The sequence below is a fragment of the Protomyctophum parallelum genome (assembly GCF_964188405.1).
Source record: "Protomyctophum parallelum genome assembly, chromosome: 19".
In the NCBI taxonomy this organism is placed as follows: domain Eukaryota; kingdom Metazoa; phylum Chordata; class Actinopteri; order Myctophiformes; family Myctophidae; genus Protomyctophum; species Protomyctophum parallelum.
Window position 1 is genome coordinate 38715165 of NC_139717.1, and position 23273 is coordinate 38738437.

The 23273-nt window shown below is 40.9% G+C and overlaps 1 protein-coding gene across 4 annotated transcripts; it reads right to left on the minus strand.

The window, feature by feature from the left end:
- Positions 1–645: 645 nt before the first annotated feature.
- mia3 (MIA SH3 domain ER export factor 3) lies at positions 646–20596 on the minus strand. 4 transcript variants are annotated; one of them, XM_083790034.1, is made up of 28 exons: positions 20139–20596; positions 18515–18648; positions 18338–18424; positions 15745–18241; positions 14862–15182; positions 14236–14369; positions 10716–10847; positions 10409–10430; positions 10227–10315; positions 10066–10143; positions 9830–9940; positions 9306–9377; positions 9091–9195; positions 8095–8217; positions 7903–7987; positions 7759–7811; positions 7567–7657; positions 7304–7442; positions 6659–6821; positions 6426–6461; positions 6263–6330; positions 5430–5515; positions 4211–4324; positions 3482–3544; positions 3340–3386; positions 3176–3232; positions 1976–2357; positions 646–1861 (listed from the first exon to the last, which is right to left on the minus strand). In XM_083790034.1, the coding sequence occupies exons 1-28, from the start codon at positions 20257–20259 to the stop codon at positions 1599–1601; spliced, it is 5673 nt and encodes a 1890-aa protein (XP_083646160.1). In that variant the 5' UTR covers positions 20260–20596; the 3' UTR covers positions 646–1598. The 4 variants fall into 4 exon arrangements, with proteins under 4 accessions (XP_083646160.1, XP_083646161.1, XP_083646162.1 ...); XM_083790035.1 differs by lacking the exon at positions 3176–3232 and having other exon boundaries at positions 20139–20595; XM_083790036.1 differs by lacking the exons at positions 3482–3544; positions 4211–4324.
- Between the last annotated feature and the right edge of the window lie 2677 nt (positions 20597–23273).

Sequence of the window (23273 nt, forward strand, 5' to 3'; positions counted from 1 at the left end):
GCAGGATATGGACTGGGCATTGGATATGGGAACAGCATTTTGATTTGTCATATTGAGGTAAAAAAAACAGGTATCAGATATTTACACTGCTTTCATTTCTAATAAATGACAAATAGTTGCTGACATGGCTCATCACTCGATCTATTGTATATAGACCCATTCTGATACAATAGCCGGTTCAGATTCATTTTGGAATGGTTCGAATACTTTTTGTAACAATAGGACATCTCAGGAAATACTGGGTTGCACTCTGTACTGCAAGATGGGACAAGACGACAGCAACTCAACCCAGGACTTTTATGCATCTTATTTAAGGATTTAGAGCATCACTGTACTGTAATATCAGGTCCCTTAAATAAGTCAGTTACTCAATAGTCAAACGTAAGTCAGATTTATACTTAGTTGCGTAGTACTGACAATAGCCAATCTACAAGCTTGTTTACTTGCCCGACACTGCACCAATTAAAGTATATCAAGCCTTTTAGGAATCCTAGGCATCAGAATATTCAAGCACGATGATGACCCTTTTAAAGATGGCTAGCCTCCTCATAATTTCATATAAGAATAAGTGAATATTTACATTGACAGACATGGATCTGAACCTCAAACTATGCAAGTTTATCCGGAAGCAATGGCCAACACCAATAGCTTTTGCAATCTTTATTAATAAAATTTCTAAGAACATAGTAAAATAAGTTATACATCTGGCCATCAAATTACACATTTCCTTTACCGTTCATTCTAAAGCAACAGCTTTGGGAGAAAGGTGATGGTATTCCTGAAATGATAGAACCCAAAGCTTCCTCCATTTTAAAATAATTTCCACAGGAAATGACATTTAAAAAAAATCCCCCCCCAACAAGTCAATGCTATTTGTCAAAACTTAAACTTAAAGGGTAAGACCAATTGGTAGAGGTTTGGGTTGTAGATTACCGTTTAATTTCCTGTTGGTTTTGCCATTTCTATTAGGAATAAAACCCGGACTGGATCCGTATCGAGATCTTCAAATAGTAAAATTTACAGGAAGTTAACATTTTTATAAAATAAAAAAAACAGTACAAGGTTTGGTGAGGCTCTATAGTCTATATTGTCTGAATCAACTTTGTGTTCGTTTACGTACTAGTGACTTTGAGAGCTGTTTCAGCTTACAATGTAAGTCAATGAGGAGCATATTTTGAATTATCAATTTCTAATCACTGGAGCAATTTGCTTTTCTTGTCCACATTTGGAGTTACATCATGGCAAGGTAACTACACAACCCAAACCTCTACCAAAGTGGTCTTGCACTTTAAAATAATTGAAAATACTCAGGCATACAATAGAAATGTTATTGCACAATAAGCTGTGTCACAAAGTGACAATCCTTACTACCGTACTCTTCAAGTTATCAATTTTGGACACAGTTGATTTTCTGAAGCTTTAATGGAAGTGTATATTTTTGATAATGAAGAGTATGTTTTCATAAACCTTTATTGGACAGTTCTTCCTTAGTTGAAATATGAAGAAAGAAAGAAAAAAAAAAAGATGGATTGTTAATTGCGGCGAGTTTTGGTCAGGGTTTGCTCCAAGTCCTCAGCCATGGTTTTGGGTATTGTTTTTTAAGGCTCTGCCATGGCTGACCTGTCTGAGTCCTGAGGGGTTGCATTGGCCTTCATGGCCAAGTCCTGCCCCTGTCCAATGACAGTATGGTGCCCAAGGGCATTCTGGTGTCCCTCAGGAGGACCCTGAGCGAAAGAGTCACTGTGATGGACTGACATACCTCCTGGCGGGAAGTGTGCAGGCGGGTATCCGTGGTCACGTGGTCCTGGGAAGCGCATGTCAGGAGGAAAGTGTGGACGTGGTACCATTGGGCCTCGGACACCTGGACAGAATGTGTAAATGATGAGCTGTTAACATAAGGTCAAATGTGGAGGGATAATCTACACAGCTCATCACCACAATGAGGAAAAAAGTGCAGTTTAACCAGTTCACATACCGGGTGGTGGGAGCATCGGGGGGAAATGATGAGGCGGAGGTGGACGGAAGTGTGGAGGCGGTGGACCTCGAGGGTCAGGGCCAAGTCTGGGTCGAAATGCGTGCCCGTTGGATGGCATGGATCCAGGCGGTGGCATAGGCATGCCTGGGTGTCCGTTGGCAGGTAGTGGAGGCCCGTGAGGAGGGATGTGGTGCCCAGGCCCAGCACCAGGGTGGTAGTGGGGACCGAGGGGTCGTACAGATCTGTGGGGCCCAGGAGGTGGGAAACGACCATGGGGTCCAGGAGGCAGCAGAGGGTCATGGGGTCCAAGGGCTACTGGAGGGCCATGGGGTCCAGATGCAGGTGAGTCCCGGATTGGAGAGGCTATGAAGGATCCAGGGCCCTGAGCAACAGAGAAGGAGATATAGGTAACCGTCAGGGAGAGCAACAGCTCATATGCTGTTAGTTTCTAGTGAAATTTAATTGAATTTAATATTCCTCTTCAAGCAACTTCAGATGCATTAAGCCAAGTACTGATCAAAGAAAAACATGTATTTTACACCCAGCCAAGTAGTGATCAAAGAAGAACATGTATTTTACGCCCAAACCAAAACGTACAGCTAGCCAAAAACCAATCACGTGACCATTAACCAAACACTGTGATGTTATAGACCAGAAAACAAGACAATTTTCACAAATGCCACGCAGATGTTACAATTTCAAATTTCAAAGAGGTGAGTATTTCCATCCACAAGTGATGCTGGAGTCACCACTTCATTCGGTGCTGTGAGAGCAGGTCAAAACTGCACAGCACGTAGGGCTGGGCAACTAACTGGAAATATATTGAAACAGAAATGTAGAATGAATTTACAATGAATCTACCGTAATAGATATTTTATAATCGATTAATCACTTCACAGTGTTACTCCCTTACCCATGACAAAGAGCGTAACAGTATTATACTTGTGAAATGGTGCCATACTAGCGAAAATAGCAGAGCCTGTAGATCTGCAATTTGCACTTTAAATAAATGTATTGTTCATTTATCATAACGGAGGCAAAAGATTGAAATAATCATGATTTAGATTTGAAGTTATCGCCCAGCCCTAACGTCAGTAAAGCAAACGTCATGGATCACTCCCAAAGTCTCCATGCAGCTTTAGGGAAGAAGACCTCACACCTAAACCTGGTACCATAACCCTCTGGCCACTCTATACTCACTGGCTCTGGAATGTCAGTGTAGGCCTCAGCCTGTGTGTCTGAATCTATCGGTGGAGTCTGAGCAAGGACACACACAAGGAACATGAAGACAGAAGTTCTAGGCCTACACATGGAACGAGAGGCTACGTTTTTAAGCATTTGAGAGTCTGATTAACAAGACTTACAGAGGTGTCCATGTTGGCAGGCGAAGAGGTACGTGGGGCCATCATGTCTAGAAGAGAATAAAACAGCATACAGTTAAGATCTGACGAGAAAAGAAAAGCTTCCAAACCATGGATGGATGGATGGACAAACAGACAGACATACCAATCCCAGAGGAGAGTTTGTTGTCAAAGTAACGACCGTGAGGATCTGATGGAGGTCGTGGACCTACAGGGGCAGCGGAAGATGAAAAAAAGTGCACAACATCTCCACATCTTATTTTCGGCATACATCAAAATTCAGTGGTATAGAACATTGGAAATATGATGAGGGAACTTGCTCCTGGGTTTCAGAACTATAATTAATAATGGAAAAGCATCAAGGTCCAGAACAAAGACGGCAAACGTTTCCTTAGAAGGAAAAATGTAATTATGCTTATTTTCTTCATCAGATCTATTTATATTTACATAATTCACTGGCCAGTTCCTATGACGCCGTTTTGATGATAACAAACACATCAACAACGCAAAACAAAAGAACAGACAGGGAAAGCAATGTGAAGAAAAGCAGGTTAGTTCTATTCCATGGCGAGAACAATCAAAAGAGAAACAGTCTTAAAGCAACAGGTGAACCAGTCTGGTGTTCCAACAAAGAGAAACAAAGACTCAGGATCAGGAAGAAACCAATAGCAGCAGGAAATGCAGAACTGAGGAAGGAGAATCAGGATGAGGGAAAGAAAGCATTGGGAAGAAAATCAAGGCTGTGAAAGAAGCTAAAAGGGATCACATGCAAGAGGAGCCAGATGTTGGGTTGGGGCGGTAGAAGGTTGAAGAAAAGGCTGGTGTGAAATGGCTCCGCAAAATCAGCGGAGTAAAGTTGTCCATCTGGACTCACCATACGGATCAATCTTCCTCCCTACAGGAGCAGAAGGGGGACGCCGTGGTCCTTCCATCATTGGAGGGGGGGATGGGGCACCCCCGCTCACAGGCGAGGGCCCATACGAATCACCTGTTTTGATCAAACCAGCCATTTTATCAAGAAACAGCTGGCAAATTAGCAGCATAGACTTAAAGAGACACTTAACACTCCACTTATTTATAGTTAGTAAATGTATAGGGTCACTTCATTAATGCTGGAAATTGACTTTGATCCCAATCTGGTGTTCACTGCAAAAGTAGTCTCACGTTGCCAGACTGTTGCCTCTCACAATTTCCAAATGCTTCTGTCATACAGTCTGGAGCAACGGAAGCTCTATCATGAGTAAAATATAAAGCGGAAGTGGAGCCTCCTCCCCACAACCGTTTCATCTTTACAGTCGCGCAAATTTATCCTAATATTAATAAAGATCATCTAAGCATATATAGCTTGTTGCTTAGCAGAAAATGAAATAAAGAAATAAAATGTAAAAATGTAAAGATATTTTACACAATTTCGGTGTAGTTCCAGACTCTATATAGCATTCGGGGATTATGGAATAGCTGTCTGGCTACGCGCGACTACTGCAAAGGCAACACTGCCCTCTATGGGTTGCAGTACAATCCAACATCATTCGGTGCCAGGCAGACACTGACAGACCAGCTGGGTGGAGATTTCTCTCGATTTCTAATTAATTCCTGCCTGGCGACAAAGGTTCTGAATCACCAGACTTCTCAATCAAAATCAATTAAACCATAGGTCATGGCGGCGGACAAATCAAACAGCTAAACAGAGGTAGATGTTTTGCCATTGTACAGACTTGTACACTTAATTACTGCAACCAGTTTGCCGTTCTCCACCTTTTCAAGTGACTGGGTATCAATTGCACCCGATATGAGTGGAGGAAAAGCTTTCCATTCTACTTTGGCACACAGAAATAGAAAGAGAAAATTGTATTAATGTGTAGAACCGCATTTGCACAAGCACAAGATCAAATCATGTACTATGGATGCATTTTGATGCCAGTGTGCCAGTTGTGTTGTACCTAAATCAAACTAAATGGTCGTGTATGGCCAGGTGTTGTTGAGTAGACCACAGTGCGATCCATAGCTAAATGCTCTAGTAGTCCGTCTATAGGATGGGTAGCTGTCCCGGTGTCCCCACAGAATATCATGTCAAATGTGGAGACTGATGTTACCTTGACGGGGACCTGTGTTCTGTCCAGAGTTGGGCCGGAATAGAGGAGCACGGCGCTCATTCAGCTGGGAGCTGAGCTGTGTCAATCTGTACAGGAGACGTACATATACATTATATAACCCATGTTATTATTAAAAACCCACCAGTAGCTGTAGAAAAATCATTGCTTTCGGGTGGAAACCTTTTATGTCCAAAACGGTTCTATTATAGAGGGCATGCGCATGCATAAAGTCAATGGCAAATCGAGTGGCAAAATGAGTTCAACGTTGTTTAACCCATTCTGACCTGAGATCAGATTCATACGAGGTTTCCGCCGGACACACACTGGTCTGATGAACCCATTCTGACCTGAGATCAGATTCTAGAAATGTCAGTCGCTCTTCGATTTTTCAAAAAATAGCAGACCTACAAGCTCGTATCGCGCCACTCGGTGGCGCGATATGAGCTTGTAGATCTGCTATTTTTCAATAGCTAAAGCATAACATGATGCCAATACCAAAATGGGTGCCCGGTCAGAATAGGTTAACGTTGTTTAACAATACAATCAGATAGACAGGCTGTCAAGGCCAGAAAGTAGTTTTTTTGCCACTCAGTAGGCGTTCCTGCATAACTTCCAGGTATGATGATGTCATGCGCATACCCTCCATTATTCGTGTAAAAAAAAAAAAGAAAGTGAACATAGCCGATCTACAAGTATGATGAAGTAGGGCATTAACTTACGAAAATACATAAAAAGATGAAATATAGAATAGATAGCCTGACAGCTATATAATATGTATTAATATGGCCGAAACACCATTATGTTCCTTCACTACAGGCACCTTGTGCACTCACTTTTCACGCAGCTTGGATGTTTCAAGCTTCTCCTGATTCAGAGCTCGCTCTGCGTTCCGCGCATTCACCTGGAAGAGACAGATCATTTATATAGGTCCAATTAGGAATCGTTGTGTATTACTGAAAAATAAGTGTAATACTTGCACAACATTATAAAACATACCCAATTTGAATGAGTTTTGTTTTCCTGCTCTTTTATCTGAAAAATGGGGAACAAATATATGAACAGGCAGAATATGAAGCGTAATGTATGTTTATATATGACAAAAAGGATGCATTTCAAATACACCATTTTATAGTAGTATAGTATAATTTACTGTGTAAATGAGCCTTAACAGCATTAATTAAACAACTTTGACCCTTTCAAAAATAATTCTAGACTCCGAATGCTCTGACCTGCTCCTTATACACCCCCTCCGTTTTCTTCATCTGCTCCTCCATTTCGTTGATGCGTTGTCTTAAGACTCGGACCTGCTCCTCAGCTTCCACAGCCTTGCCGCCAACCTCAGACAGCATCGACTCCTTGCTACGACGGTCCAACTCCTCTTTGGTCAGTCTCCTATGAGGCCACAAACATTTAAACTATTTTACCGCCGAGATCGCCTTTCGACGCCTCCTGGTCCAAATACCCTCCGCGTCGAGATCGCCTTTTGGCGCCTTTTTTTAATATAAATTGATTACGGTTCACAACAGTGTTCTCTACTCGCTCGTAAACACGAGTGCTCGTTATAAAAAAAGTTCAATGCCAAAAGAAAACAATAAAATTGTTAATCGCTAATATTTGTTCGAGAACCAAATGTCAGGGGCATGAATAAGACAAACAAAAAGTCCGTAGACTTGGCCTGATGACATGATGTCTGAAAGCCAGATGTTTGAGGAGCATGACAATTGCACTGTAATTGAGGATTATTCTTCAGAGCAACAATACCACAATGTGTGGGAATTGGGAAAGGACATCCACTTTACAACGACATGCAGGGAGTGTGTGCATTTTGTGCATCTTTGATTTGGGACTTTCGGGGACATTTTCAAGCCACTTACTGCTGCAAGGCATTCTCCTTCTGTTGGTACATCTCAGTCATGATTTCATTCTTCTGCTGGAGGATTTTGTATTGGTTTTCAATGTGGCTCTTATCACCCTTGAGGGCTCCGATGGAATGCTCTAGCTCCTGGTGTTGTTCTATATAACAAAATACAATTGTGTAAAGAGAGGCTTCTTAAGAAACAACAGGAACGGTTTTGGATCTAAAAAGAACAATACTTTTGGTGCTCATTTTCACGAGCACCAATGTTGATCAACATACCTTCCATTGTCTTTCTAGCCTTTTCCTCATTTAGGAGCTTGGTCATGAATCTGTCTCGCTCCTCTTCTACCACTGTTAGAGTGGTCTGGATCTGGGAAGAAACCAGTAGTTAGTGAATCAACTCAAGGACTAAGATTAACACTGTATTTTCACATACATAGAGGAGCTTTAGAAATTTAAATTGCAACTCACTCGAGACACATCCATCATCTGTTTAATCCTGTTCTTTATGGAAGTCTTCTTGTCTGTAAAATAACAGTCATAGTCAATTTAATAATTGTTCATCTACTCTGCCGTTTCCTGTGAATTTCCTTGGCTTTTACACATGGAACTTACCAATGGCTACTTCACCATTGGGTAAAACTCTGTCACTTTTTTGCAAATCACAGGCATCCAAGTCAGCCAACAGATCAGACAGCACCTGCAATGGTGAGAAATGCTGACATGAAGCAACCCTTACATACAAAAATCTATGTTTTTTTTGGCAAGCCAGTTACTGTCAATTAAAAACAGAAAAACACTTCTTACCTCCACATTGTGATCTTTAAGAACCACAGAGTCCTCCAGTTCTTTCTGAGACTTCTGGTAAACCTTGATCTGCTCACTCATCTCCTTGTGCTTATCCTCCCATCCTTTAATAGTAACCTTGAGCTGTAAGAGTCAGTGAAATCAGGAGGTGCTTTAAGGCAGCGGTTCTAAAATCTTTTCGCTTCAGTACCCCTTTCCCTGATTTCTGAATCCAGTACCCCCTTTACTCGCATACTTTACTCGCTTAACATTTTTGCTTAGGAAACTGCAAGAAGAAACCATAGCAAGCATAAAGATGTTATGAATGAATGATAAACAACCTTTTTAAGAATATACATTTACAAATACTGTAAGAAATGAAGTGCACCAGTTGCAAATAATTAGTTCCCCCTGAGCAGTGCAATTTCCAAATGTCCAGTATTATGTCACAAAACTACTTATTGCGTCCTAGTTTCTATTTAAGATGAGAAGTTGTGAAGTTTGTGGTTTTTTACATGATACAGATCAGCAGGTTCACACAAACTTTATCTGTTTTATAATTAAACTTAACAGAATAAATGTTGCACACCCCCATTTTGAATCTTACAATTACTCTTGCAGAGGTACAATAATTATGTTGAATTAAATCCATCCGTTAGAGAATAACTCTTAACTTTCAGTAGATAGAATAGAACATTTTACTGTGTCGCCAATTAAAAGCGACAAAATGGATTAATAAAACAAGCCGCAGCTTGTTTCCATTGTGGTCCATAGACACTGTACCTCTGATTTCAGCTACTACTAACCTAGCAGTGTTACATTTCAATTGCAATCAAAGTCAATTGTCTAATGAAAAGCTACCCTTTGGACTGTAGTTTGAACCCTAAAGGTGTTTGGTTAAAATCCATAAAGCCGTTTATCAAATCATACTTCCTGTAAAACCCACATTAGACTGCTGTCAAGAAGTGGACCCTAGCAACAAAATGGCCAAACAATATTGCTGTCTGTCTGTCTTACTGTTTTGTTCTGTTCTTTTAGTGCAGTGTGATCCCGCTCAAGGCATTTGTGCTGAACGGTCCGGGCTTCTTCGCGAATTTTGGCCTCGTCCAGGAGAATAGTGATCTATGGTATAAAGGAATCATTGAGATACTGAAACAATACAAACGCAACAGGAGTGTATTGAGAATTTATACACATTGTGCAAGTTGGGCGTAAAGCCACGTAACATGTACCTTAGCGAGTGCTTCCTGAGTCTTCTTCCTACTGAGCTGCACCTTTCCATTTGACTTCTCCAATTTTTCAATCTGAAATCATTCAGCAAACATCATGAGGCTAAGAGGACAAAGATATTACACACACACACACACACACACACACACACACACACTTGTACTAATAGCCATAATACACCAAAAGGGCAAACTGGTTGTTGGCTAGATCGCCAGGCATAACTTAAGTTGAACAGTGAACAATGAGTGGCCATTTCCGATTGAGGAGGGCTAATTTATAGAAATGTAACACCAATAATTAATGAATTGGCCAGCCAACTAGTGCTGCACGATTCTTCACAAAATGAGATTGCATAGGTGTCTGAATATTTTTTCGATTAAATAATTGTACAATTCCTATTTTGAGCTCACCCATTCACCTATAGAGAACAAACAAATGCATCTACTTTGTATTTTTGGTGGTGGCCGCCCCATTTGTTTATATCTGCAATACATCATAGAGGGCCATGGAAGGAATTCAAACTCACTCGGCTCTCAGTTTTCAGAGAATTTGCCCTCTCTTCTTCAAGAAGCCTGGCATATTTGTTCCTTTCTCCAGCGATCTGATCATTTCGTGTTCTGGCCTGCAGAACCATGTCCTGTAAAGATAAGTGTGAAGATAATGAAAGGCTTTTTATTTTATTTTACTGTCTGCTACCAGAAATCAAGGGTGCACAATTAACACAAAACAAAAATAGATCCATGTATATTCCTCTGTGCTCACCTCCAGCTCTTGGTTCCTTTGCATGGCACTGCAGCTTGTTACCTCCGACATCTTTTGCTTTTCTTTCAGTTCTTCAGTCTGAGAGAAAGGTAAAACTATTACATGTATTGCTGGACATAACTAATGCATAGATGGTAGACTTATCTTAATGTGTAACCTACATGCTTCTGGAGGTCTGAAATCTTTGAGATGGCATCATCCTTTTCTTTTTTGAGGGTCTTCATTCGGTCATTGAGACCATTTTCATCCACTTATAAAATATCAAACACAGCCAACAATTAGTTTGAATTTCTACAGTTATTCGTGGATAGAAATAGCTTTTTTTCACATACGTAAAACTTACCAAGATATTCACGCTTCTTCACCTAAAGAGGACACAGATTAATCACATTTAATAATCAAACTGGTTTAATTTATCAACATGATTTAAAAATTGATTGATGTTTCAACCAGTCACAGCAGATCAGTCACAATAGGAAAATACAGCTATTTGGATTTCCTGTGTTAGCCTTGGCATATTTTACAGACTGTTGTGTGCAATATAGTTTCAGATGAAGAATGCTATACCATTTGGTTCTGTTAATAATTTAATTAATTAATTAATTAACAGTTTTTACAATAGTGTTAGATCATGATAAAACTATGCTTACAGCCAACACTGTCTTCCAGAAGAAAAGCATGACACTGAACACTCCAACCAATGCTGTGATGACGACTGCTTGCCATGGGCATCCATACAAGCTTTCCCCTGGCTTCCATTCTTCTGGTAGACGCGCAATCACCTGAGGACACACGCAAACGTTATGTTATTGTGTGATGTGAATTACAGAATTTACAAAAACAAACATTTTAAAATGGAAAAACACAATCAGTTTTATAGACAAGTATGTTTGCACAAAGTTGTCTCATGACGTCATGAGTTTTGGTGATTTACTCTAGTAATTGTAAATGTACTTTAGTCGATACAATTTTTTCAAAGTACACTGATCACCACAAATACATTTTTGAACAAAGAAAGTTTGGCGTTAAATATTAAAATTGTTGAGTGCTATTAGTACACTCATAAGACTTAAGGTTAAGATTGGGATGTATCTTGTTTCACATTGGTCCTTCCATCACAATAAAACATCTGTCTTTGGGGGATCAAGAATTCCTGTGATACTTCCATACTTCGGAGTCTTCTTTGGTATTACAAGCAGTAAGGCTTTGCTTTCAACGTAATCAGCTACATTTAACTAGTGTAAAAATAGGTCTAGACCCCAAAACATGTACGTTTACAGGCTGGATGGACTGTTCTGGATTTGTGGTCTTGTGACCTTTACCTTTGCAATGCACTGGTTAATACTATCTGCAACCATGATGGGCAACACTGTACTGCAACCAATCTGTAGTAGTGTACTCTATCATAGGGATGTGACAGTTAATCAAACATATCTATTAACAAAAAACAGCAGCCTCCCAGGGCGAGTTTAAATTTGCTCCCCTCATGTGGAGATTTTACCACCCCTGAGTTGACACCAACTCTTTTTTATCCCATCAGCGATTGGGCTTGTTAAACTCAAGGGGGCTGTGAATTTCAGTGGATGTGATATGGTGCATCCCATAATTTGTTCTGGTGACAACTTGACAAGTAACATTGACAACAAGTTGGCTTCAACTGTGTACCAGTGTTTATGCAAAATAATAATATATGTATTATGTCTATATTGTACGCAAATGTTTGCCATAACATTACTGCTAAACAAAATTGTCCCTTGGAGACAAATACAATGCAGACTTCAACCTAGCAACTTCAACCTAAAAAGGCTGGTGAATGAAACTCACATCAACACAGCTTCCTCCATTATGCTAATGATGAGGCCAGATTAGCTTAGCAACTGAACAGCTCAGACTGTCAAGAGTAGAGCACAAACTCATGTTCTACTTACATATTGCATCTCCCTTAGAAAAAACATGTAAAGCTGATCAGAGTCCACCATAGGCCGAGGGAACATATCGCTGTCCATGACAGCTTGTAGCACATAAAATAAACAAGAATGGACCTAGCGATGCTAGTTTGACAGATGGCTTGCTAACGCTTTAACTATAGCGAGTCTTAACGTTATCCAGAAAGCTGTCCAACAAAATAGAACATGTCCAACCCCGTCAACGAGAGGGAAATAAAAAATAAATAAAAAGACGATAGACTGCGAACGATTAAGCAATCATTACTTAAGGTTGTGTGCCGGCTAACTTAAGTCAACCCCGTTCACGATCAACAATAGAGCTTGAGTACAGCTTTGACCGGCTTTTGTTACCATTAGCAAGTAAAGGTTCAGTGCGTTTGTAAACAATACGCAGCAGGTTAAACCAACGACATTAGTTGTGAATATACGAGTTATTTGGTTATTTCCCTGGCTCAGGCCCATCCAGCAGAGAAGACAGCTCACCGCTACCGTTAGTCCATGGGTGAACTGAACTTCAGTCTACATTCTACAACAGTGCACGGTAGAAACACGTCAACAGAACATGCATATGGTAGTTTTGTGCCTCACATTGTGCAAGCAGGCGTACTACTTCCTCCCATAAAGCTGTCATAATCCGAGGTTTCAACTTAATTCTTATAGTTGAACAGTCAAAATACACCAACCAGGGGACACTCTGATGTGTACATTTAAGTTGGACTTTATAATCGTTCACATGCCAATGTGCCTTGTTACATGTGATTAGGACTTACAAGTACCATATGCAGAAAGGAGTATCTCATAGACATAGAGTATCAGGTGCATGCAAGATAAATAGGATCAGAAAAGAGTCCAAACATTCATTTGCAAAGACCTGGGTATCTCAAGAATGAATGTAGTTGATTTCTTTCTTTTTTCCCTCATAATGATGATGAAGTATATAGCTCAACAACGCATGTACAGGATGGATTAGCCCCTCTCGGAACCCTCTGTAAAGTTTTCTGAAATTTGGATGTCAGTTTACGTAGGGTCCCTATGCATTTATTCCACGTGCTATGGTAGACAGATGTACATACCCTCCGTGCAGGCCGTGCTGCTGCCTTTTGGTGGTGGTGACGGGTGGTACCGTCCTAAAGTGGGCTCTTCGGTGCTACTGAAAATTTCTGACGAGCCGAAATCATTTCGGCACTACAGCGCCGAAACAGCGGTAAAATAGGAGTATGAATCGGCCCATAGGGCAATTTTCAGTAGCACCGAAGAGCCGACTTTAGGACGGTACACCCCCCCCCCCCCCCGAACCTCAAATGACGTCACATTGTAGGCTCTACAGCGCCGAACCGACTTTTATTCGGCTCTAAAATAGGAGTATGAATCGGCCCTTAGACTCACTAAATTGAGAAAGGACCAATCATGTCACACCCCCGGAGGTCCTGGGATGCAATACTGTACTCAGTACTGTACTCTAACGTCGTTGAAGTAGGAGGACTGTCCCTGTGACCCATCAAACAGAGACCACCCCTGGGTCCCGGGACCCATTACATTGAAAACCTATTTATATCACTGATTGTGTAACTATTTATTGAAATATCCTCAGGGACATAAGATGAAGAAAGAAAGGTTCCAACTCTAAAGTCAATCATAGGAATTATAGTTTAAGCAGCCTCTACTAAATTGATTGTCAGTTTGGATAGAGGCCGCCTGACTAACATTGTGTTTTTATGGCCATTCTGTACATGCATTGTTGAGCTATATACTTCTACTCTAGGTCAATATGCAAAAAAACTAAATCAACTACCAGGGTAACATACACAACTTTATCTACTCCATGTCAGCCAATGTCACACCAGAAACAGCTACAGAAACCGACCAGTCCTTTCCACCCCTACATTTGTCAATGCACTAATTTCATCCTGCCTGGACTACTGTAACGCCCTCTATTCAACACTCAGCAAAGGATCCATAACACTGCCTGCAGTTGGTACAGAACGTGTCTGCCAGACTCATTACTGGGACTAGGAGATCTGTACCACACAACAATAAAGGTGCAGCAATCTAGAAAAGCAGTTCTAGATTGCAGGGTGAAAAACATAAAGGCTACTGGCATTTTCCATTCTGACATTTAGATGCACTGCATTTCAACCACATCTCTTGACGTGCACAAAACAGGCACCCAAAAGGACTAAGGTTACATGTACATGACTATTAATAGCATGATCTTATAACTTACCAGAATGACCCACTCTCCAATTTTTGTCTTGACCAAATCAAGGACACAGCCTGCATATAAAAATCCTTTTGACATAAACCCCAATTCCTCTTCCTCGTAAAAGTCAGGAACAGGTTCGATTGAGTCCCCAGATCCTGAAGGTAGAAAACAACACATATTACACAGTTAGAAGCAATATCAGCCATTTCCCACATATTTTTAATTGAAACAATTTGATAAATACGAAAGAAACAGACAGGCTGAACTGATTTATAAACGTTTTGTTATATTATGACAATACGGAATTAATAAAGGAAACAAAAACAAAGTAGCTAAAATGGCCAACCTACATCCTCATAACGTGTCATGAGACGTTGCGAGCTTGTAGATCTGCAACTTTTTTATATTATTTATTATAATAATAATATTTAGTAAAGTGGTTAACTATCTGTGGATTTTATAATAATAAATATCGAACTAATGCAAAGTATTAGCAATAACTTGCGACCAAATAACACAGGAACACAGGTTTATCTTTCCCCATTTCCTGAAAAGTAATCGTTTTGGACATACAAGGTTCGTATGTCCTGACAGTGACTATAACGGCGATGATGCGGCTATATTTTACAAAGCTCTAAACTGCCAACCTGAGGATGAGTGTTCCATCTCAACGCCGATGCCCATGTCAAATGGCTTTTCCAGGATTGTTTGTGGAACCTTCTGCATTTCTTCTGCTGGATCGAAACTCGGCTGATTGTCTTTGTTTTTATTAAAGTGACCTCCATCTTCCTTTACAATCTCCGCCCCCCTGTGTACTTTGGCCGTCTCATCTTCTTTCTCTGGCAGCCTTTCCTCGACCTCTGGTGCCATGAGGCTGCCATCCCCCTTGGACACTGTGTGGTTGTTATCATGCGTTTCTTTTGTATGGGAGAGTGTCTCACTTTCCTCTATAATTGGTAGGCGTTTATCTGTTGAAAAACACACAATTAAAAGGTTAGAGGGACATGACTTTGAGTGCATTTTAATATTTTCTGTGCACGCACAACAATCCATTCTCAGCAAATTGTCCTGTTTGTGGTCCTGATTACATCTGTTGCTTACATGTAAACACTTCAAATCAATCCAGCAGTAGAAGGGTGTAGCTTTCTTGCAAGACTGCCTTGTCTGAGTTACCTGTGACTTTTAAAACAGTCAGCCATTGAAATGTGAGACTACACTAACATTTAAAATACTATCATAGCATTTGATGACCCACATATAATTCAGAAAACAGAAGGCAACACTGACATGGACATGACCTGTCCTACACCTTGCTAAAGTGTACACATGGACTATGTTACAGTATGTAGAATATGTACAGTATGTACAGTATTGCTGCTATAGTGTGCAATGTATAATGCACATTGTAGTGATTGTAGTTTCTACTACTTTCTAGCCATTTCTGCTTTATCCATATCATACATTGTTGCTTATCTTTGTTTTGAGTTCATATTAATAAATATTAATATTGGTTCATTCAATTCAAACTACCTTGATCGAGATGCGATGCTGTGTCTGTTGCCAGCAGTGTACTGTCACTAGCCACTGAATATTTCTGTCGTAGGCTGAATGCAAGCTCCTGGAAATCATCCAGTATTTGAGATTCCTCATCAAACAAGCTTGTGTCTTTTTGCTGCGAGTCATCACTTTTCAAGTCCCGGCCGTCCAGCATCTTTTCAATCTCATCCAGGATCGGGTTCTCAGAGGCTTCCGATATGGCCTCAAGTGCCTTTTCAATGTCGTCCAAGGGGCCTGTATGTGACCGACGGGTGGCCTGGAGCTCCAAGTCCAAGTCAGAGAACATAGCCTCCACCCTGAAGAGGTTCTTGAGACCCAATATGCTGTGGAAGCTCTCCATATACTGCTCACTGAAATGGTTTCGTAGCAGAGTCAGTCTCAGAACATCATCGCTGTGTTCTGGCTCTGAGGTAGGCTGCACGGGCAGGCTTGATTCAAGGAAGGATTCAGCATCTTCTGCCTGTGATGGGTGTGACCGTGTGGAGGAAATTGCATTTTCATCTTCAAGGAGTTCTTCCTTCTGACTCCCCTTATCCACCTCAATCTCCTCAGTAGGAAAGCCTGCTTCCTCTGTTAATTCTGGGTGAATGTGCCCATGCTTATTCTTTTCTAAATCTATTGCTTTATGTTCTTGATATTGGTCAGATTGATCCTCCTCTTTGTGAACAACTTCTGTCTCCTTTGTTTCCTCCGCTGCAACTACAATGGCTTCTTCTAATTCCTCCTCAGCAACTACAATCTCTTCTTCTGTGCCCTCCTCTGCAACTACGTCTTCTGTGTCCTCCTCTGCAACTACGTCTTCTGTGTCCTCCTCTGCAACTACGTCTTCTGTGTCCTCCTCTGCAACTACAATGTCTTCTGTGTCCTCCTCTGCAACTACAATGTTTTCTGTGTCCTCCTCTGAATCTACAAAGCCTTCTTCTGAGTTCTCGTCTTCTAAATCAGTGCCGAGATCCTCAAGGTGATGCTTAGAAGTGTTATCCTGTACATCTACATCAGCTTTTATCTCTTGCATCTCAATCTCCACTTCTGCCTCCCCTTCCTCCTCCTCCTTAGTGGTCTCACTTTGTGACATGTGAGGCTTGGGTTTGTCTGAGTCGTGTCCTGTTGACAAAGGGTTCTCTGCTGTAGTGCTCTCTTCTATGTTTTTGTGGGAGGCCTGCTGCTCATCAGTGGGAAGCGCATTTTCATCTGGTTCATTTTCATGCTCTGCAACCTCTTCCTCCTCTACAAAGTCTTCATCCTCCTCAAGCAATTGCTCTGAATCATTGTTCTCCATAGTGTTTGCAAGATTGGAGGTGACGAGATCTTCAGACTCTTTCAGTGGTTCTGCTGACAGCAGTTCGATCTCATCTGCCTTTGCCTTTTCAGTGTTAGGAGGGGGTTTGGGGGCATTTTCTTCCTCATCTTCATCCTCCTCCTCATCTTCCTCTGAACTTGAAATGTCTGCTGTCGTTTCTCCACCAGTGACAAGTGCAAAAACCTTATCCCCTAGTGATGTCCACAAGTTCTTCTCTGAAGTCTGTTGAACTTGATCATGATCATGATCATGATCATCATCATGATGTACCGTTGCTGGATGTTCTGATTCAGGAGCATCTGCTGCCAGTAATGGAATTCCCTTTTCGGTATCACTGGAGTCTTCATGATAATCTGCCAATTCTTCACTCTCTTCCTCTACATATGGTGTGACCTTCCAAGTGTCTTCATCGTCAGTTATGACAGCATCAAATGTTGTTCCAAGTGTAGTTTTAAACTGAGGGATGGGTTTCCCGTCAGAAACGGGGACATCTCCGGGCAAAGACTTGAGCTCAGGGTTTGTTGACTCATCTTTGGCTTCCTTTTCCTCTAAATCATCCTTTTTCAAAACATCATCTTCTGTGGTAGAAAGAGAGACAGATACAAGTTTTGAATCAAGATCATTTCCATTATAATTTGCTGTGACCTTCCAAGTGTCTTCATCATCAGTTGTTACAGCGTCAAAGGTTGATCCAAGAGTAGTTTCTAACTGAGGGATGGGTTTCCCGTCAGAAACGGGGACAGGTCTTTTTTCTAATGCAGTAGTATGACCTCCGGGCAAAGACTTGAGCTCAGGGTTCGTTGACTCATCTTTGGCTTCTTTTTCCTCTAAATCATCATTTTCCAAAACATCATCTTCTGTGGTAGCCTGCTCTTGCTCTATGTCCACCTCCACCTTGGGTGATTCCGTCATCATTTCTTGCTTAGGCACATAACCTGGAATTACATCACGATCCTGAGCATCATCGTTATTGTCATCCGGGTTTTCAGTACCCTTTACTTCTCCAGATATCTCTTTTTCTTCTTCTGTAACCAGTGATGTTTTTCTTTGATCAGATGTGCCATTATTTAAATTAATATCCCCCATCGGCATAGAGGTCCCCAGCAATGAATCAATATCATAGTTGTCAAACCGATCAAATCCTGTGTCAAAACAGACAAAATCTGTTTCCTGTAAAAAGAATAAGTATATTGAAACATAAGAAAACAAAACACAGCTTGATGAATTTAAGGACTACATAATGATACAATTAATGTATTCTCATACCTCAGCTGGGGACTCCAATTCTTTTTCAGTATATATATGATTTACTGCAAGAAAGTCCTTGGGAAAATAGCCAAAGTGACTACCAACCTATTGACAGAAGGAGACAGCACATTATAAGCATGTAGTTATAGTATACTGCAGCTGATAAAGTTCAAATATTAACCATAGTCAACTTACACTCCCCGCCCACATGTCGGTCCTTCTGCCTGATAGTTTGTAGTATACATAGATCGTTTCTGATTTCTTGAAGGACAGAAACCGACAGTCTGGGCCTGAGAAATCACTCACAGCTTTCCCTCTACATAAGAGCACTGTGAATACAAAATATAAAATTTTAGTTGAGAGGTAAGCCTTACTAAATTGTAAGAATACAAGGGAAAGAGCACACAGCACAAACCAATAAATTGTAAACTCGTCCCTGTACTAAATGTTAGGCATTGTTGTCCATCTCTACAGCATCAGTACCCAATAAATATATTATGAAGGTTGATATGGCCCTTTCTCCCTGCAGCTACAAAATAATCTCCTTTCAGGAAGGTATGGGGTTAAAAAAAGAAAGAAAAGAAAAAAAGAACATTGCGTGGATAGAAAAACCTGTCACAACTGGTAGGGTTATCTGTTGGCACACTATCTAGATTGAGAAAGATTGGCTTCAAATGCAAATTTATTCTAGTAACTTTTAAATATTTGCATCTGCCTGATAACTGTTTACCGTTATGTGTTTTGACAGAAATCTAATCTAGTATTAAACTTAGATTAATAAAAAGCGAATATGCAAAACTAAGGCCACCAATGGGTCTAAGGCACTAAGGCAATGGGTCTGGTCCACAAGATACGCTACACCACCAAGATACCCATGTACCTGTCTGTCAACAAAGTCCACACCCACAACACCCTCAACAAACCATGTGCAACCCAGATTCGGCACAAACAAGGGACTAAATTAATTTCGCTCCTATGCACCAAAATGTGGAACCCTCAACCTCCCCCCCCCCCCCCCCCCCTCACGGTATACGTTTTTTTGTCCACCCTTTTTACCGCCTCTATGATGATTTCCTGTTTTTGGCTATATAGAAGTGTGCTCTCTTAATGTTTTGATGATCAATTGAAACTGGTGGGCCCTATATTGTAAACAAGCTTTATGGTGTCGTCCACTCACAGTTAACAGTTTTTGTATTGAGTTGTACTTGAAATGTACTGTAATTCTGCAAACTGTTAATAAATCAATCACTCAAAAAGGCATGGCCCTTGGGGACGACTAGCCCCATCAGTGACCTCTACCTCCCCCATCCGATGGGGGTCAGACTCAACAGGGAACGACGGACCCATGGATTCATGCTTTCTGTAGAAAAGTCTACAGTATAAAAAGCTATTTACAAAAATCTAACCCAGCAAACTGCAGCTGATCCAATTTGAAATATTAAAATAGCCTATAACGACACGAAAATGCAGCTACACACTGTAAACTTAGTAATGTTGTACTGACTCATTGTTTTTGCAGTCAAGAGGGCAGGGTTTGTTGTGAATTTCTCCAAACCGGCGGCCCCCGGTAACTAATTAGCTGCTAAGGTGGCTAACGCTATCTAGATAGCGTTAGGTATTTCCAGGACATGACATAATATATACACAACAGCGCAACAACCATGCGAGGTTATGCACTTTAGTTTACAAACATCGATTGTCAACAGGTCAAAGATAAGGCAGTTTACAGCTTACTACAGTCCAATCTCTCGTCACACACAGGCTGGCAGCCAGAGCAGCACCACTGAATGATGATGAGACGCCAATAAAACATACTTACTACTACACTCCTCATCGGCACATCTTTTAAATTCAGAGAACCTTCTCTCCAATGCTTCAGCTGAAATAAGACTAAACAGTATTAATATTAAGCCTTTTGGACAAAAGACATTTGCTGCCATGCTGGCAGTTTTGTTGCCTGGGTAGGTTCTGCTGCTTGAGCATGAGTACTGAGTAGCACTAGAGATGAAGCCGACACGTCAGCACAGTAGATCCGGGGCCGGGAGGGTGTCCTTTTTTTCCCTTTTTTTTTTTACTAGGTTCTGGTTTGACTGAGGATGTAAACAATCTCAAGCAAAGCTTAGATACATACGACCGAGGCAATATGTGAGATGATAATGTTATAGTTATTGCTTTTATCTATCCATGTAGCAGACTCTGTTCAGGACGTGAAGTTAAGTTGGGCACTATAATATAGTGGTCTAACAAAGTGCATATGGTGGCCTGCGAGTGCGTAGCAGTCGGACGACATAAGGCAACACCATCGGAAGCATTGAATGAACGCCCTCGAAGGGGCCGGCGCTTGGGCTGTGTTTTTTTTGTTTTCCTTATTGCATTGTACCCAAAATATACATACACTACTGTGTTTAGAGGCTATTAATTAACCTTCAAGACTATCATAGATGTTGTAGCCTACTTTATCGAGAACATAATCGATTGATTGATTGATTGATTGATTGATTGAAATATTTATTAAGTTTGCAGAATTTACAGTACATTTCAAGCACAAACTCAATACAAATACTCGAATGAATGCCCTCGCTCGGAATAATATGTTTCATAAACTTTTTCTAGAGACTACACTATCAATGTGTTATTATTCAGTCATTGTGTACAAACATTGCACACTTAATTGACTTTGTTTTCTTACCCCACAGTTATGGGATATGTTTCACATTCTGCGATTTTTGGAAAACAGGCCAGGGTACCACTTTACTTCTATTTTGTTAAGGCCTGCCTATCTGTTTCTTAATACAAATTAAGGAACTGCCTCCACCTCATGGACAGCCAACGCCACAGCAGCAAGCCTGTCCAATTTAGTTTGATTGAACACCAGGCATTATTCAAAGGTCTCCTCTCTGACAGTCTCTGTAACTTGCAGTCTCCATCAGTCGTGACTCGTGGTGGTCATCTCTCTCTCTCTCTCTCTTTTTGATGAATTGAACAATGTGGACCCTGTTGTAAACAAGTGTAATGCTTAATTGGGTCGTCCACTCACAGTTAACAGTCTTTGTATTGAGTTTGTGCTTAAAATGTACTGTAAATTCTACAAACTGTTAATAAATATTTCAATCAATCAATCAATCTCTGTGCGTGTGTGCGTGTGTGTGTGCATGCGTCAGTGTGTGTAATCTGTAGTGATAGTAGGTACCGGACGGAAGACTTTGTTTCTCCATCCTACTGTGAGGGTAAAAATCTCCACCTGACATTCTTCAGTCCCCCGATCACATTGTCTACCTTCATTGACGGAACAAGAGGTGCTGTGATTTTGACTTCTGCAATGGCAACGTTTTTGTCCTTAACCTGAATGTGGAGGTGAAGGTCCAGAGGCAGACTGACTCTAGCATACCTCACCTGAGTAATTTACCTCTGATGCTTTTGCTGTGTAGTATTATAATTATAGCTTAATAGTTCACAGGGCATGTATGACCTTTATTGGACCAGAGCAGTCACATTGAGACAGTGTTAATTCATTTTGTTGACTTCAAGGTCAAGGTAAACTTTATTGTCCACGAGGGAAATTTGTCTTGGGCTGTACACAGTGTGGTTAATCTAACATTTCACATTAAGTCTACTGTTACATAGCCTCGTTCAACATTTTCGTTGACGCTGGTACAAACGACTTTTTAAACTTGATGTACTTCCACTTTGGTTCTTTGTACCTTCTCCCAGAGGGCAGAAGTACAAACTCTCCATTTAAAACATGGGTCTTTTAGCCTGTTTTAGTGTAGCCTGCTCATAAATAGAAATATGATTTCCCCTGCAGTCTGTACCAATCTGAACAATTTCTCAGTTGCACTGAGAGATTACAGAACCAAACTGTGATGCCAAATCTGACCAGGCTTTCCAAGACCGCTCGATAGAACACTAACATACATTTTTGGTCAACACCATGAACCCTGAGACGGCGGAGGAAGTGCAGTCTTTGCTGTAGTTTACTACAGAGACTGTCCACATGTGTATTCCAAGTTAGTGAGTTCTCAATACAGATACCCAAGTATTTATGAGGAGACCTGTGAGATGGTCGAGTCATGAATGACCACAGGCCTGTGGTCACCAATACTCTTAGGGTCAAACACCATCTCCTGTGTCTTGTGTGTGACATTAAGAACAAGGTGGTTGTCATCACACCACTTTACAAAGCTCTGTATCTCTAAAAAGTCTGCTAAATCCCCATCCTTATCCAGGGTTTAAGCTTAGAAGACTTTTCTAGGACGACTTACAATTTGCAGACAGGTGCTCTTTCATGGTTGTTTGGCAAGGAGTGACAATAAACATCTTGAATCTTGAGTCACACTTTTTGAAGGCTGTTGGTAGGGCATCCCACATTTTGGTGGCATAGCAGTAGAACTAATTTAACCCCTTGTTTGTGCCAAATCTAGGTTGAACGAGATCAGGTGAGCTCCCTCTGGGGTTGTGACTGTGTCTCACCTTATTTAAAGGAGAATTCCTTATTCTATACTAAATACTAATACTAATACTATACTAAAAGGCTTTCTTACCTTTCTTTGTAGTTGTTACGTCCCCACCAAAGAGGTCCAGGTGTTATTTTGTGCAAAAGCTCCTTATTGGCTATTTCCCCTACCATAAGCCCTAAATGAATTGCATTGAATTGAATGGGAATTGAATGGGGCTATGGGGTGTTGTGCTAATTCGCTTATTTCCATCGCTCAAAATTATAATTTCTTTGTATATATCCCCTCTTCATAATGTAAATAATATCCCAAGCGGCACACTTTACTACTTCTTTCGATGGAAATAAGCGAACTATCATAACACCCCATAGCCCCATACAATTCCCATTCAATGCAATGCAATTCATTGAGGGCTTATGGTAGGGAAAATAGCCAATAAGGAGTTTTTGCACAAAAAAACACCTGGACCTCTTTGGTGGGGACGTAACAACTACAAAGAA